Source organism: Crocodylus porosus, unplaced genomic scaffold, assembly GCF_001723895.1.
Source record: "Crocodylus porosus isolate Cpor-Errol unplaced genomic scaffold, CroPor_comp1, whole genome shotgun sequence".
Lineage (NCBI taxonomy): Eukaryota > Metazoa > Chordata > Crocodylia > Crocodylidae > Crocodylus > Crocodylus porosus.
In genome coordinates, this window is record NW_017728918.1 from 5,522,729 (window position 1) to 5,535,068 (window position 12,340).

At 45.3% G+C, this 12,340-nt stretch overlaps 1 protein-coding gene across 12 annotated transcripts in view; it reads right to left on the minus strand.

The window, feature by feature from the left end:
• Positions 1-12,340, minus strand: part of PKHD1 (polycystic kidney and hepatic disease 1 (autosomal recessive)) — a 383,573-nt gene that overhangs the window by 352,670 nt on the left and 18,563 nt on the right. For all 12 annotated transcript variants that reach the window (XR_002101523.1, XM_019537166.1, XM_019537170.1 and 9 more), the window contains 4 exons: positions 9,806-9,880; positions 6,742-6,806; positions 3,191-3,230; positions 1,835-1,905 (listed from right to left, as the gene is read on the minus strand). Coding sequence is in view for 11 of the 12 variants with exons in the window: in XM_019537166.1 (XP_019392711.1) it covers positions 1,835-1,905; positions 3,191-3,230; positions 6,742-6,806; positions 9,806-9,880 (251 nt within the window). In the remaining variant the exon portion in view is untranslated. The remainder of the gene's footprint in view (positions 1-1,834; positions 1,906-3,190; positions 3,231-6,741; positions 6,807-9,805; positions 9,881-12,340) is intronic.

The following is a 12,340-nucleotide window of genomic DNA, read 5'->3' on the forward strand; positions in this document are numbered from 1 at the left end:
TTATCTCTAATTTTATAAATGCTATATTATTACTACTATTACAACCATTAATGTCATTACTAGGGGGCTAAATCATTTGAACCAAGTCCTTCATACATGTGCATTTAGCAACCTGTTAGTCTATTCACTACGGTAGCTACAGTCAAAGGTTATATCAAACTTTAGGATAAAGTTGTAGATAGAGCTCCTGAAAGATGTAGAAAACCAGATTTGATGAACCACGTGATCTTTTTAGCCTTATATAACATATGATAATAACCAGAAAACTTAGGTTGGACACCTCCACTTGCTCTGATGATCTTTAGAGCTTGGACATGTATTTCTCCCTTGAGTCTTACATACAGCTTATTTTCAAATTTCTTGACAAAACTTAGCCAGGAAAATGTCTACTCAGGATTTAAATGATCTGTTGTGTAAAGCTGGAAGCTGCATGTGAATGTTTTTGGTTTTAGTGGATGATAAATTGTAAACTTCCTGACACACTACTATAGCAGTCTGCAGTAAACCTTCTCCCACGTTATACACAGAGAAATCTTGATTCTCCCACTGACTCTCAAGAGGTACAATTCACTCAGCTGAGACAAGGAAGCAATTTGCCTTCTCCAAAGTTCCTTGCACGTTTCAAACCTCAGCTGGCTTTGTGGTTACTCAGAACCTTCTGAACCTAGCAGGATGATGCACCTAGCATGGGTTTGGCAGGACTAGAACCGGTGGTTCATTGCCCATCACCTGTCCCGCCATGATTAGCACTTATGCTGATACTTCTGGAGATAGGGTTCGATTACCCTTTAAGAGGGGTCTGGGGTTGCCAATGTCAGTAAATCTACTGACTATCAGTAGAAGTTCAGTCTAAAAATGGCTATCAGTAAAGTCTGGAAAAAAATTTTAGCTATCAGTAAAAACACTAAGCAGCTACAACTTGACTGAAGCTCCAAAAACAGAGCAGAGCAGTGCTACCTGGTATGTGAGCAGGAGAACATTACCTTGCAAGAATCACTCTGTCTTGCATTGTTGCTCCTGTGTCCAAGCCTACATATAATACTGCTGTGTCAAGGATAGGCTTCCTTGGGGTCTGAGTGGGACAGGGGAAGGAGGGCTAGCAGAGGTAAGTCTTGGGGGTTCACTGAGGGTGGCAGCATGGTTCAGGACGCAGACACATGCATCAGGATGTGGAGGTGAGTAGGAGGTCCCTGCAGTGTGAAACAATGACTGCAGTCAAGCAGGGCTGCCAAACCAAGAAAATTATTTTTTTTACTGAAAAACTTTTTTACTGACAGCCAAGCTTTTGTACTTGTTTACTATGGTTGATGTTAAACCTCTATATTTGAACCCACCCCTTCTAACTGAGGCCTGGCTTCAGGCCAGGGCTTGGCAGGATAGCTGCATTTACATAAAACAAATATCAGTAAAAACATATATGTCAATAAAAACAGTGTGGTTGGCAGTAAAAAGCTTGCAGAGTATCATTAAAAAAAGATGTCTTGGGTTGGCAACACCTGAAGGGTCCTTCCCCCAACCCCACTTCTACCCCTTCCCGCTCAAAAAGGCTGGTAGCTATGTTACAAAGTCCTACTGATTGGGAATCCAGGAACCAGAGAATGCCACAAAATAAGGGACAGCAGGGAACTGGGGCACTTAACATCTTTAGCATGTAAGAAAACCATCTCCTTCTGAGGACTTTTTTTGTGTGCTCCAACCACAAGACAGCATGGGATAGAAGGGGAAATGCACAGTTGGGATAGGGGCACAAGAAAGCACTGGGAAAGTTTAACAGCAAGAGATTGCCTTCATGACCTTCTAAAAGGGCTCATCATGGGACTGATCTCTACAGTACCTGGGTGTGTCTGATACAAGAAAAGCTCCTGTTTGGCACTGATAAGCCATGCATCCTTGTGTACCACTGACCTGCAACAAGAAAGAAATTCTTGTGAGGGTCCCTGAAATTTGAGCTACCTGTGGTGTCAGTGAAGGCTCAGGAAGCATTTACTTTCAGAATAAACTGAGAGTAACTGTTTTTTCTAAGAGGAAAATCAACTGTTCATTCACAACTTTATGGTTAAGCCTGCTAGGCTCTGGAATGGGCTCCCAAGGGAGGTGGTGCTCTCCCTTATCTTGGGGGTCTTCAAGACGAAGTTGGATAGATATCCAGCTGGGGTATTATGAGGCCAGCACTTATTCCTGCCCAGGGCAGGGGGTTGGACTTGATGATCTGTTCGGGTCCCTTCCAACCCTAGAAACTATGACACAACTTTCATGTAGCTCCGCAAAAAGAGCTGGCTGATGTTCTTCATCTGAAAGCTTCCCGTTATAAACCGTGGCTCTGATATAATCAGATTGGCATGTGAGGGGTTTTGTCCACCTTTGTAGTGGTGGACATGGTCTTGTTCCTTGGATCTCTCAAGTGTATTTTAACGAATACTTCCTGTCCTTGCAGTGACAGGGCACTGGCAGTGCCCTTGTCCCCCTGCTTTACCTGTGAAAAGTTAAGGTGTTCTTGGAGTTTGGAGGCAATGTTCCTAGCAGCTGTGTGATGGGTTATTTTTATAGCTTTATGAATAATTTAGACAAACACCTGTATGGGATAGTTTAGATAGGAATGAGCCTTCCTCGAAAAGAGTGATGAGCTGCTGGATGACCTCCTGAAGTCGCTTCCAGCCCCACTTTTCTGTGACTCTACAATTCTGTAAGACCTGATTCTCACTCACCTGCTTATCATTTCCCGACTTCTTCTGATTGGATAATGGTAAAAAGTGAGGATTTTACCACTTTCACTTACCTTTTTGCTTTTTCCACTCCTGGAAAAACTCTGGCTTGGGGGAAGGGGCAGAGAATGAGTGAAAAAAAAAAGAAGGTAAGGCAGACAACCCCCCAAAATAAAAAAATGGAAAATTTAGGATTTAGCCCATCTCAAAGAAACAGACAGGACCAACAGTCCCCCCCCCACTGACCAGAGATAGACCAAAAGGTCTACCCCCAACTGTACCCAATGGAGGAGTCTTTCTCTTGCAATTAGCCAAACAAAATAACAGCCGACATCTTGGAAATGTGCTCTAGGCAGAACTGTCTTTCTCTCTGCCAGGCCCGATCTGAAAATGATTTCAGCTTTTTGAGACAGCAAAGTACTAGAGCTAAACACATATACACATGCTTCAGAAGTCACAGAGAAAGAGAGGAAAAAAATCTTACTTACTTCCCCTTGTTAAACACTGAGAAGCTAACGTTCTGTGAGCCTGCCAGAAGAAAGAGATTAAACACGTTGACTGTAGGCATGGATGGACCTAGGGTTTTGGAAAGGGGGTGTGCAAAAGGTACATGAATCATCACAAGTAATAGAGCACCTATGTTTTCTCCAGTTAGAGACTAGCAGCCTTACTAATATGCTAGAGGCCTAGCACTATATTATTCAATTTAAGATCAAAGCAAAATCAACTATATCTTTTTTTGGAATGTGCACTAATTGCTAGATGATATATTAGGTTTTTAACATTGCAATAAACTAGAGAGAAATAGTTCAAATAAATTATCTTATTAGTCCTTGATCATAATTAAACATACATCTCTTATTCAAATTTGTAAAAGAAAATCTAGCCTTCTTGAGTATATCGAAAGTTCATCAAGTGCTTCACTGTGGGCACGTCTACAGGTGCAAATGCTCTGGGGTGGGTTTATTGTAGAGCAATTTACTTTAGACTAAACCCATCTGGGGCAGACATCTACACAGATGGGTTTGAATGGGCTGGCAGGGAGCCATTCATTGAGTTAGGCATCCTTCAAGCCCACCTCCCAGAATAGACCCTCAAAGACCTAGTCCAGGGGCACTCAACTTTTTTGACCAATGGACCAGATGGGTAGTGCCTGCTCTTCTCCTGGCCTGGATCTGGCTGGTGGTCTTGATCCAGTGCCCAGGGTGAACATGATGGTGCCCCATTTGGTCATGCAGGGAGGAGGGGGGTGGCAGCCTGGCCCTAATCCAACCACATGGGGAATGATGGCAGGGAGGTAAGGGGGGGGGCATGACCTGGCCCTGATCCAGCTATGCTGGGGGACGGGGACATGGCCATCCCTGAACTAGCAACACAGGGGAAGGTGGTAGGGCATGGCTCCAATCCAGCAGCACAAGGGGAGGGGGTGTAGCCCAGCCCCATGGGGGAAGACAGTACAGCCCAGTCCCAACTCAGTCACATGGAGGGAAGGGGGCATGGCCTAGCTCCAACCAACCACACAAGGCTTGGAAGTGATGGCATTAATTGCCACTGCTCTCCCACCACCACATTTTCCAACCTGTAGGGAGTCCCCTGGGCCAGATGCCATACACCTATGAGCCACCGATGGCCAATGAGCTACAGGTTGATCACTCCTGACCTTTGTAATTAGCTGCTTAGACCACAGCTCTTCTTCATATATGGGGACAGATAAACTGGATGCCCAGGACACCCGTGGGACCAAAACACAGGGACAAAACTTGGGGTTTTCTGGATTTGTTTGGAGGGGTGGGTTTGGATCTAGAGGCCTAAATTCCATCTGAGTCCCATTTTCAGAATTTAAAGCACTTCTTTGGGTTTTTTCCTAGGTGTTTTGGGGAAGAGGACATAGGCCTTGAACTAGAACTAGTTGAAAATGTCCCCATTGGGTGGTTTCTCTTAGGAAGATGATGGCTTAGTAGACTAGAAAGGCTCTGCTGGAATGTGCCATTTCTATCAGAACTTGCATCAGAAACTTGGAAAGTTTACCAGCCAGATAACCTAGTTTTCTACCAACCCTTACAGCACTTCCTCAGGACACCAGGGCCATGGCTGGCAGTTTCTCAAGATGCCATCCACCATCCCCCAAGGGTGCACAGGCTGTTTGCCTGACTGTATGGGTGGTCAGCTCCTCAGCTAGTGCCACAAGGCAGCTTCCTAGGCTTCCCATTTGATGGGTAGGCAGAGTGCCCATCTAACTCATCAGATTTTGGGACTCACGGGCCGCCAAAGAGACAGCTGGGGAAGCAGAGAGTCCAGGGAGTCTTTTTCACATCAGAAACACTGACCCACTCCTGAGCCTGCTGCAGAAATTTGATTCAACAATAGCAAAATTCATTTAAAAAAAAAAAATCTAGGGTGGACCATAAGCTGAATATGAGCCAACAGGGTGCTCTTGTTGCTGGAGTATTGTGTCCAGTGTTGGCCCTGCACTTCATGAAGGACATGGGCAGTTTGGAAAGAGGCCAGTGCAGGGCAACAAAAATGATCAGGGGGCTGGGAGACAAGACTTATGAGGAAAGGCTAAAAGAACTAGGGTCATTTAGCCGGGAGAAGATCAGACTGATTAATAACAATCTTCACATACCTGAAGAGCAATTATGGAGAGGATAGACATGGGCTTTTCTAGGCGGCTGTAGGGGACAGGACTAGGAGCCACACCCTCAAGCTGCAGCAGGGGAATTTGAGGTTGGAAATTAGGAGGAAATGTCTGACCGTGAGGGTGGTCAAGCACTGGAACAGGCTACTTAGAGAAGTTGTGGCATCCCCATCCCTGGAAATTTTCAAGAACTGGTTAGACAGACACACGACTGGGATGGTTTAGTCAGGGTTGACCCTGCCTTGAACAAGGGGCTGGAGTAGATGACCTTATGAGGTCTCTTCCACCCCTACTTTCCTATGAGCCTATAAGGTGGGGGAGTTTGGGGATGGGAGGAATAAGGAGAGCCTTTTCATCCTGATTTTGGATGGGAGAAAAAATTCTGGGTGGTTTCTAAGCCAATTTTATCTCTAACTCCCTTCTGAAACGTTCATGTGACATACCCACCATGAGACACAGGTCACCAACAAAGAGAGAGTCTGTGCTATGCAGCTGCCCCCAGCACAAACCCCGACCTGTCAGCAACCACGTGAAGCAATTGCACCTCCAACTTCCTACCAAGGGCACTCCTCAGATGAGATGTCAGCAGCAGGAGGCAGCTCCCCACCCCCAGGATCCAGTGCTGTGGCCCAGTCAACAAATGAACTACTGAATCCAGTGGAGTGCACACACTCCTATGCCAGAGGCCATAAATACATAGGCAAGCACAATTCATCTCCAGGTCATGGAGGGGAGGTGCCAGGAGGCGTGCTAAGTTGTCATCATCTAAAAGAAAGATCAAGGTCTAAAATGGGCGGGGAAGAAATGGCTTGCAGTCATTAGTGGTTTGGTCACAATCATGGTAGGAAAGGGCAGAAATGTGCCAAGGACTCGTTCCCCAACCTCGTTTCCCAGTGCCATGGTGAGAGTTCAAGGAGGTCTGTTATGAAAGCCACGTCTAGATGAACGCGTGCTATGTGGCACATGGCGCCCATTCAGCTGTTCTCCACACTGCAAGGGAGCAGCACCGGTGGGGTTGACCCCTGAATAGCCAGGGGCAAAAAAAAAAAAACAAACCCCATGCAAAAACAAAGAATAAAGCAAAACAGCGCATCCTGCTCAAAATCAGAGCAGCCGACCAGGCAGCCAACCAGGCTCTGAGTGGCCAGATCGCTGCTGCTGCAGCCCCAGGAGGCTCCCAGGACCCCAGGTAAGACTTCTGGGGCCAGCCTCCCTTACCCCCCTCGGGGTAACCTGCCATGCACCAGACAGCACACAGCACAGGCATTCCCTGGGGCAACCAGCAGTGGCACTAGGTGTCCAGCTGCTACTTGTCCCCAGGGGACTAAAGTTTGTGCTCATCTGGACACAGCCAAAGAAACCAAAATGCCAGGCAAATGTGGTTTTTCTTTTTTCACCAACCAATATAACTGCCTTCTACACGGCACTTCAGGGTCCCCATTTCACGTTCTCTCTGGATAGGATAGCTGTGAAAAAAATAACAAATAAAAGACAACTGTGCTACTGAAAGAATGGAAAATACCAGCAAAATCCCGCAATCCCATCCCAAGCAAAAATCATTTGTAGGCAGGTTGTCCCCAGGTCGAAAACCAAACTAGCCCAGAACCTGCCCATGAGCTGAAGTTGCATGGGAACAAGGAAGAGGAGCAGCTCAGAGGCTGCTCTGAATTTCACAAAATTTCAGGATGGTCCCAATGTAGGGAGGATACAAAAGGTGGCTTGAACATGACTTTGCCCTCTCTTTTAACCCGCTGGAACAAAGACTTAGACCCCACCTGCGACTGGAAGAAGCCAGGAGCCTTTGCAACATGTTATTAAGCGAGACGCTCTCCCAGAGCGGAGGGAGCGGTTATGGTTCGTTAGCAAGTAGGCAAAGAATGTTGTTAATGTTAAAACTGCTTTGAAAATCAATGATGCCCTGGGCAGGTTTGTACAAGTTTAAACAATGATTTGTCAAACCACTTAAATCCTTAGCTGCTTAGTCCTAGAGCTTTAATATTTGAAACAAAGACCTTTTTCATCAGTGGCAGAGAAGGGATTTATTATTTAAGGAAACTGAGATAGCAGAGTTTGCATTGAGCTAAAGAAGTAATGCAGACAGGCATGCTGGTATCAGAAGCTGGCATCCCAAGGACATGAAAACTCCCCTTCACCAAGGTCCAGTCCAGCAAGCTCCCTCTCATGATGCACTGAGTGCCAGATCCTCAAACATATTTAACTGCCTAACTCCCACTGCTTTCATTCAGATCAAAGGAGTGAGGTACCTGGATAGGAGTTGAGCACCTAAATACCTTCGTGGATCTGGCCCTGAGTCAGAGTCTTTTGCAGTCATTAGGCATGTAAAGTGGACTTAGGCACCGAAGCATGATTTTATTCCACCCTGTTCAAATCCCTGGAAAACAGGGAATACAAAAGGTGATGGGTCCTCTGCTCCTCGCTGCTTTTTGTGATTGTCTTACAGCTAAGATGACAGTGGGCAGATCTACATGTGCTATTAGTGCGAAGAAATAAACCCCGGCCCAATTCATGCTGGAGTCGGTGCTCCCAGGCCCAGCGTCTGCACATGGACCCAGGACCACAGCACTTTGAGCCAAGGTGGAGCAGCCCTGGCTGGCAGGAGGCCTGGAAGGTCAGCCCTGGTCTCCACGTGGTGGCAGTGGGCAGCAGAGGGGCTGCCTGGGGCACAAGGCTTTTGCAGAGCAGGGTTATCCAGCAGGCAGCCCCTGCACTGTAGCATCTTCAAACCCCAGCCAGTCAGCGTCTACATGTGCATTTTGGCAGAGTAAATTACTCCACCATAGGATGGTACTGTCCCTGATCCAATTCAAATGCACTCTTGAATATATGTACCCAGAAAGCAATGCTCCACCTTAACTCACATGTCACTATTGCTTTGCCCAGCGGGACTTCACTTCCCCTGGTGGGACTTGCTGTCTATTTGAGCCAAAATCCAACCATGAAAGTGGTTTCAGGTTTTGCAGAGGAGGACAGGATAGTTAATGCAGCCCCTCTGTGCTATGCTTCCCCAACCCCATAAGTGGTTGGCAATATGAGTCTTCAGACAGCATGATGGAAACTCTCCCTTTTGGGACAGGCACTAGACCCCTACGGTGTATCTGTCACATGGAAACTGGGCCACAGGGCCACTAGTCCCTGACAGTACTATTTTATGACAGAGTTAATTAATTTACTGAGCCCTAATACCAGCAGCCATGTAGACTGTGACATTTTACTGCGGAGCAAATTAGTCAACTCTGCAATTAAGAGCACGTCTAGATGCACCCAGTGTGTTACAAAAAGAGAGGCATTCATAGTTTCTCAGGTTCTCGATCAAGGTAGAATAGGACTGCACTCAGACATCCAAGTCCACTCCGGTGGAATAGGATAGCGTGTGTTAATAGGATAGGTGTGTTAAAAGTGATCAATAATACTTCCAGTCTCTGTGCAAAGAGCCAGGTCTGCATCTATGCTGAACTGCTCGGCAGAGTTGGAGCAGGAGCTCTGAGACCTTTGCTGTGCTGGGGGTTAACCATGCAAAGATCTGGTATGGATGAGGAAAAAGGGATGTCTTGCAACCTTGTCATAATCCTAGGAAGAGCTTTCTCACTATCAGGGTGGTTAAGCACTGGAACAGGCTGCATAAAGAGGCTGTGGCATGTCCATCCTCAGCTGTTTTGAAAAGAAAGTCAGACAAACCCTTCCCTAGGATGGTTTAAACAGGGGTGATCCTGCCTGGAGGAAGAGGTCAGAGAAAATTACTTCCTGATGACCTTCCAGGCCTATGTTTCCATAATTTTATCTGTCCCTGCAAGGCTCCAGCTTACATCCATTTTAGGGGCTTTTGAGTAATGATTTTCTAATCACTTCAGCAGAAAATGCAGTATCATCAACATACTAAAATTTCACAGGAAATTGTTGATTTTAAGGCAAAATGTGAATCTCATTCTGATTCATTTTGTTTTGACTTTTATATGACATTAAAAAAACCCCAATCATAATATCTGTCAAAAAATATGTTATAGATACCCTATTTAATAATATTTGGTATGACATTATACCTTTCCATCCATGCCAAAATTAACTTGACAACAGCCAATTGAAACAAGCCCATTTATCTATACCTATTTTTTTAATGTATATTCTATGAGCAATTTTGAAAATTTCAACTTTTTTGATGCAATTTGGAATGAAAATAAATCCAAAATATCAAAACTTCCTGTGCTGTGGACATTACATATCCCACAGTGTCAAAGAACCAGGTATTGTGAACTCCCAAGCATTTCTGTAATTCCAATTGTTCACCCGATGGCTGACTTCTCAAGGACTGTCTCTGCATTAGGACAAAGGACTTGTCTTTTGTTACCACGGGTCGCGTGGGTAGGCAAATCCTCGATAAGACAAGTGTGCTTGAAGCAATAAGACTCAGAGAGTGCAACTCAAATGCAAAGGAAACTCAGAAACTAACCTGCTTCTGTTTTGCTTGTTGGCAAACGAGCACAGACTGATCCACCCATCATCTTCAGCTTCAAGAATAACTGGCCTAGAAGACAACAAGAAAAAAACATGTCAAGAAAGTAAAGCACAGTGCTCCTGAGTGATATTCTGGTCCTGCTTTCAATGGCAGGGCCAGGATTTCACTCCTAGGCCAGATCCTAGTCTGGGTATTAGGTGCTCTAAGTGTGATTCTATTCAAAGCTGTTCACATCCCTGAAAAATAAATGCATGCCAAAAAACCCAAAAGGAGGGGTCCTCATCCTCCATCACTGCCTCTTCCTTGGTGCAGATCTATGACTTAGTCTTGAGGCTGAGATGGTGATGTGTTGCAATGGTAGATAAGTTAACATTTTTCCAGGGACTTGAGTGGGATGGAGTAGCCTCCAACTGGTAAAGTAGGTACTGGTGGAACCGTTACCCAAAAACAGTGGGAAAACCCCATCAGCTATCCTCCCTTGTGTACAACATGCTATTTTGTATTACTATTTGTATTACTGAAGACATTTAAAACTCCCAAACCAGGATCTGGGTGTACAAGGGCCTTCCACACTTAAGACAAAAACTAAGACACTTCCTGCTTCAGCGGATACATCATTTAAGTGGGAGACAACAACTAAATACAACACAGAGATGGAAACCCTTATGACTTATGGGGAGAGGCTGAGGGAGCTGGGCTTATTTAGTTTGGAGAAAAGAAGGCTTAGTGGGATTTAAGAGCAGCCTTCAACTGCTTGGAGGGTGGTTATGAAAAGGATGGGGCTACACTGCTCTCAGTGGTGGAAGATGGCAGAACAAGGAGCAATGGTCTAAAGTTGCAGCAAGGGAAGGTTAGGTTGGATATTAGGACAAAACTTTTTCACTAGACGGGTAGGAAAACACCAAAACAGGTTCCTCAGAGAAGTTGTAGTTTCTTCATCCTTGGAGGTTTTTAAGACCCGGCTAGACAAAGCCTTGGCTGGGATGATATCACTGGGGCTGATCCCTGCTTTGAGCAGGGGGTTGGACTAGATGTGATCTCCTCAGGCCCCTTCCCACCCTCATTTTCTATGTTTCTATGATTACAATTAGCATCATTATCAGAGGTGGATTAGTTGAGATGCAACAACAATTTAGGCTACTGTGCAATTCAAAAGGCACTTCAACACAAACGCTTTGCTAGGTCCTGGCTTTGGAATGGAGACTAAACGTGGCTGGGTTTTATGTTTTAGTATCATAGGAAAAAAGGGCTGGAAAGGACTTGTGAGATCATCTACATTTTTTTGTTAATTAAATCTTCTTCTATTTGGGGCTTTTCAGGGGAAACCCCCCCAGGTAAGTAACACCATATTGAAGTGCTTCTCAGCTGCAGTCGAATGCTATGTCCTGTCCCTTGTGAAGGCTGCAGAACTCCCTTGCAAACATAAGGAGCCCAGCCCTCCTTTATAACATGTGAGTGAAGGAGGCAAGGACTGCAATGAAGCCCTATATCACTCAAGCCATAAATTGACTGAAAAGAGGCAAAGCATTCCCCTCAATGAGTGAGCATATCCTGTCTGCTATGCTTCCTCAAGTATATGGATCACCTATCAGGGTTATATTGTAAATGAGGCAACCAGCATTTCAGTGGAGAATCAAACACATGCTGAAACAATCTCCAGCTTTCTGTTCCATCGCCCAGACCCCTGCTCGTTTCCATTCAAAGCAAGTGAAACAATAACCAATATTGAACAAATGGCGTTAATGAGTATCCGGGGCATAGGAATGTAGGTTTAGGTGCCCAGCCAGTGTAAATCAGGGAAACACCACTGGCTTTGATAGACACCATCTACTGAGTCACAATTTTCCCATCTAAGGATTTGGATCCATAACACCATCTTGGACATATGGTCCATCAGATTCAGACTCCTGCCTCCAGCTCTGACCAGTATGTGATGCTTCAGACCCGAGTGAAATGCGACAAGAACACCTGAGGCAATGATGTGGTAGGGGAAGGTACCTTCCTGGCTCCTGGAGTGGTCAGTAAAACCCCTATGAAGCCTGCCATTTGACCAGTTAATATTTGGAAATAACTGGAGAATCTCAGAGCCCAGTCCTCCGCAGCCTCCTGCAATCACTTCCACAGGCCCTGGTGTAAAATGCCTACCAAGTCAGCATTTTCCCCTCGCTTAACCAGGCTATCACAATTTGCTTTCACGGTGACCTCACTAGGCCCAATTCTCCATCCTGCAGGACCAACACTACATTAGACAAGCAGCATTTTATTTCTCGATAAATGACCAATCTGCAACAAGGCAAAAGAAAACAAGGTCCACTGTGTGGAAGCACAAATGGTGAAACGGGGTTGATGGCATTAGAAAAAAATAAGGCCTATTGTCTTAATACCTCTGCTTTGACTAAGGATTTGCTCTGAGAATTACGCTCCCTGCTTCTGACTAATAGCATTTCTAAAAAATGCAAATTGGGAGGAACATTTATTTAACTTTTGGACTCTTACATTATTTTAATTAGTTTCTTTCAATTTGTTTCA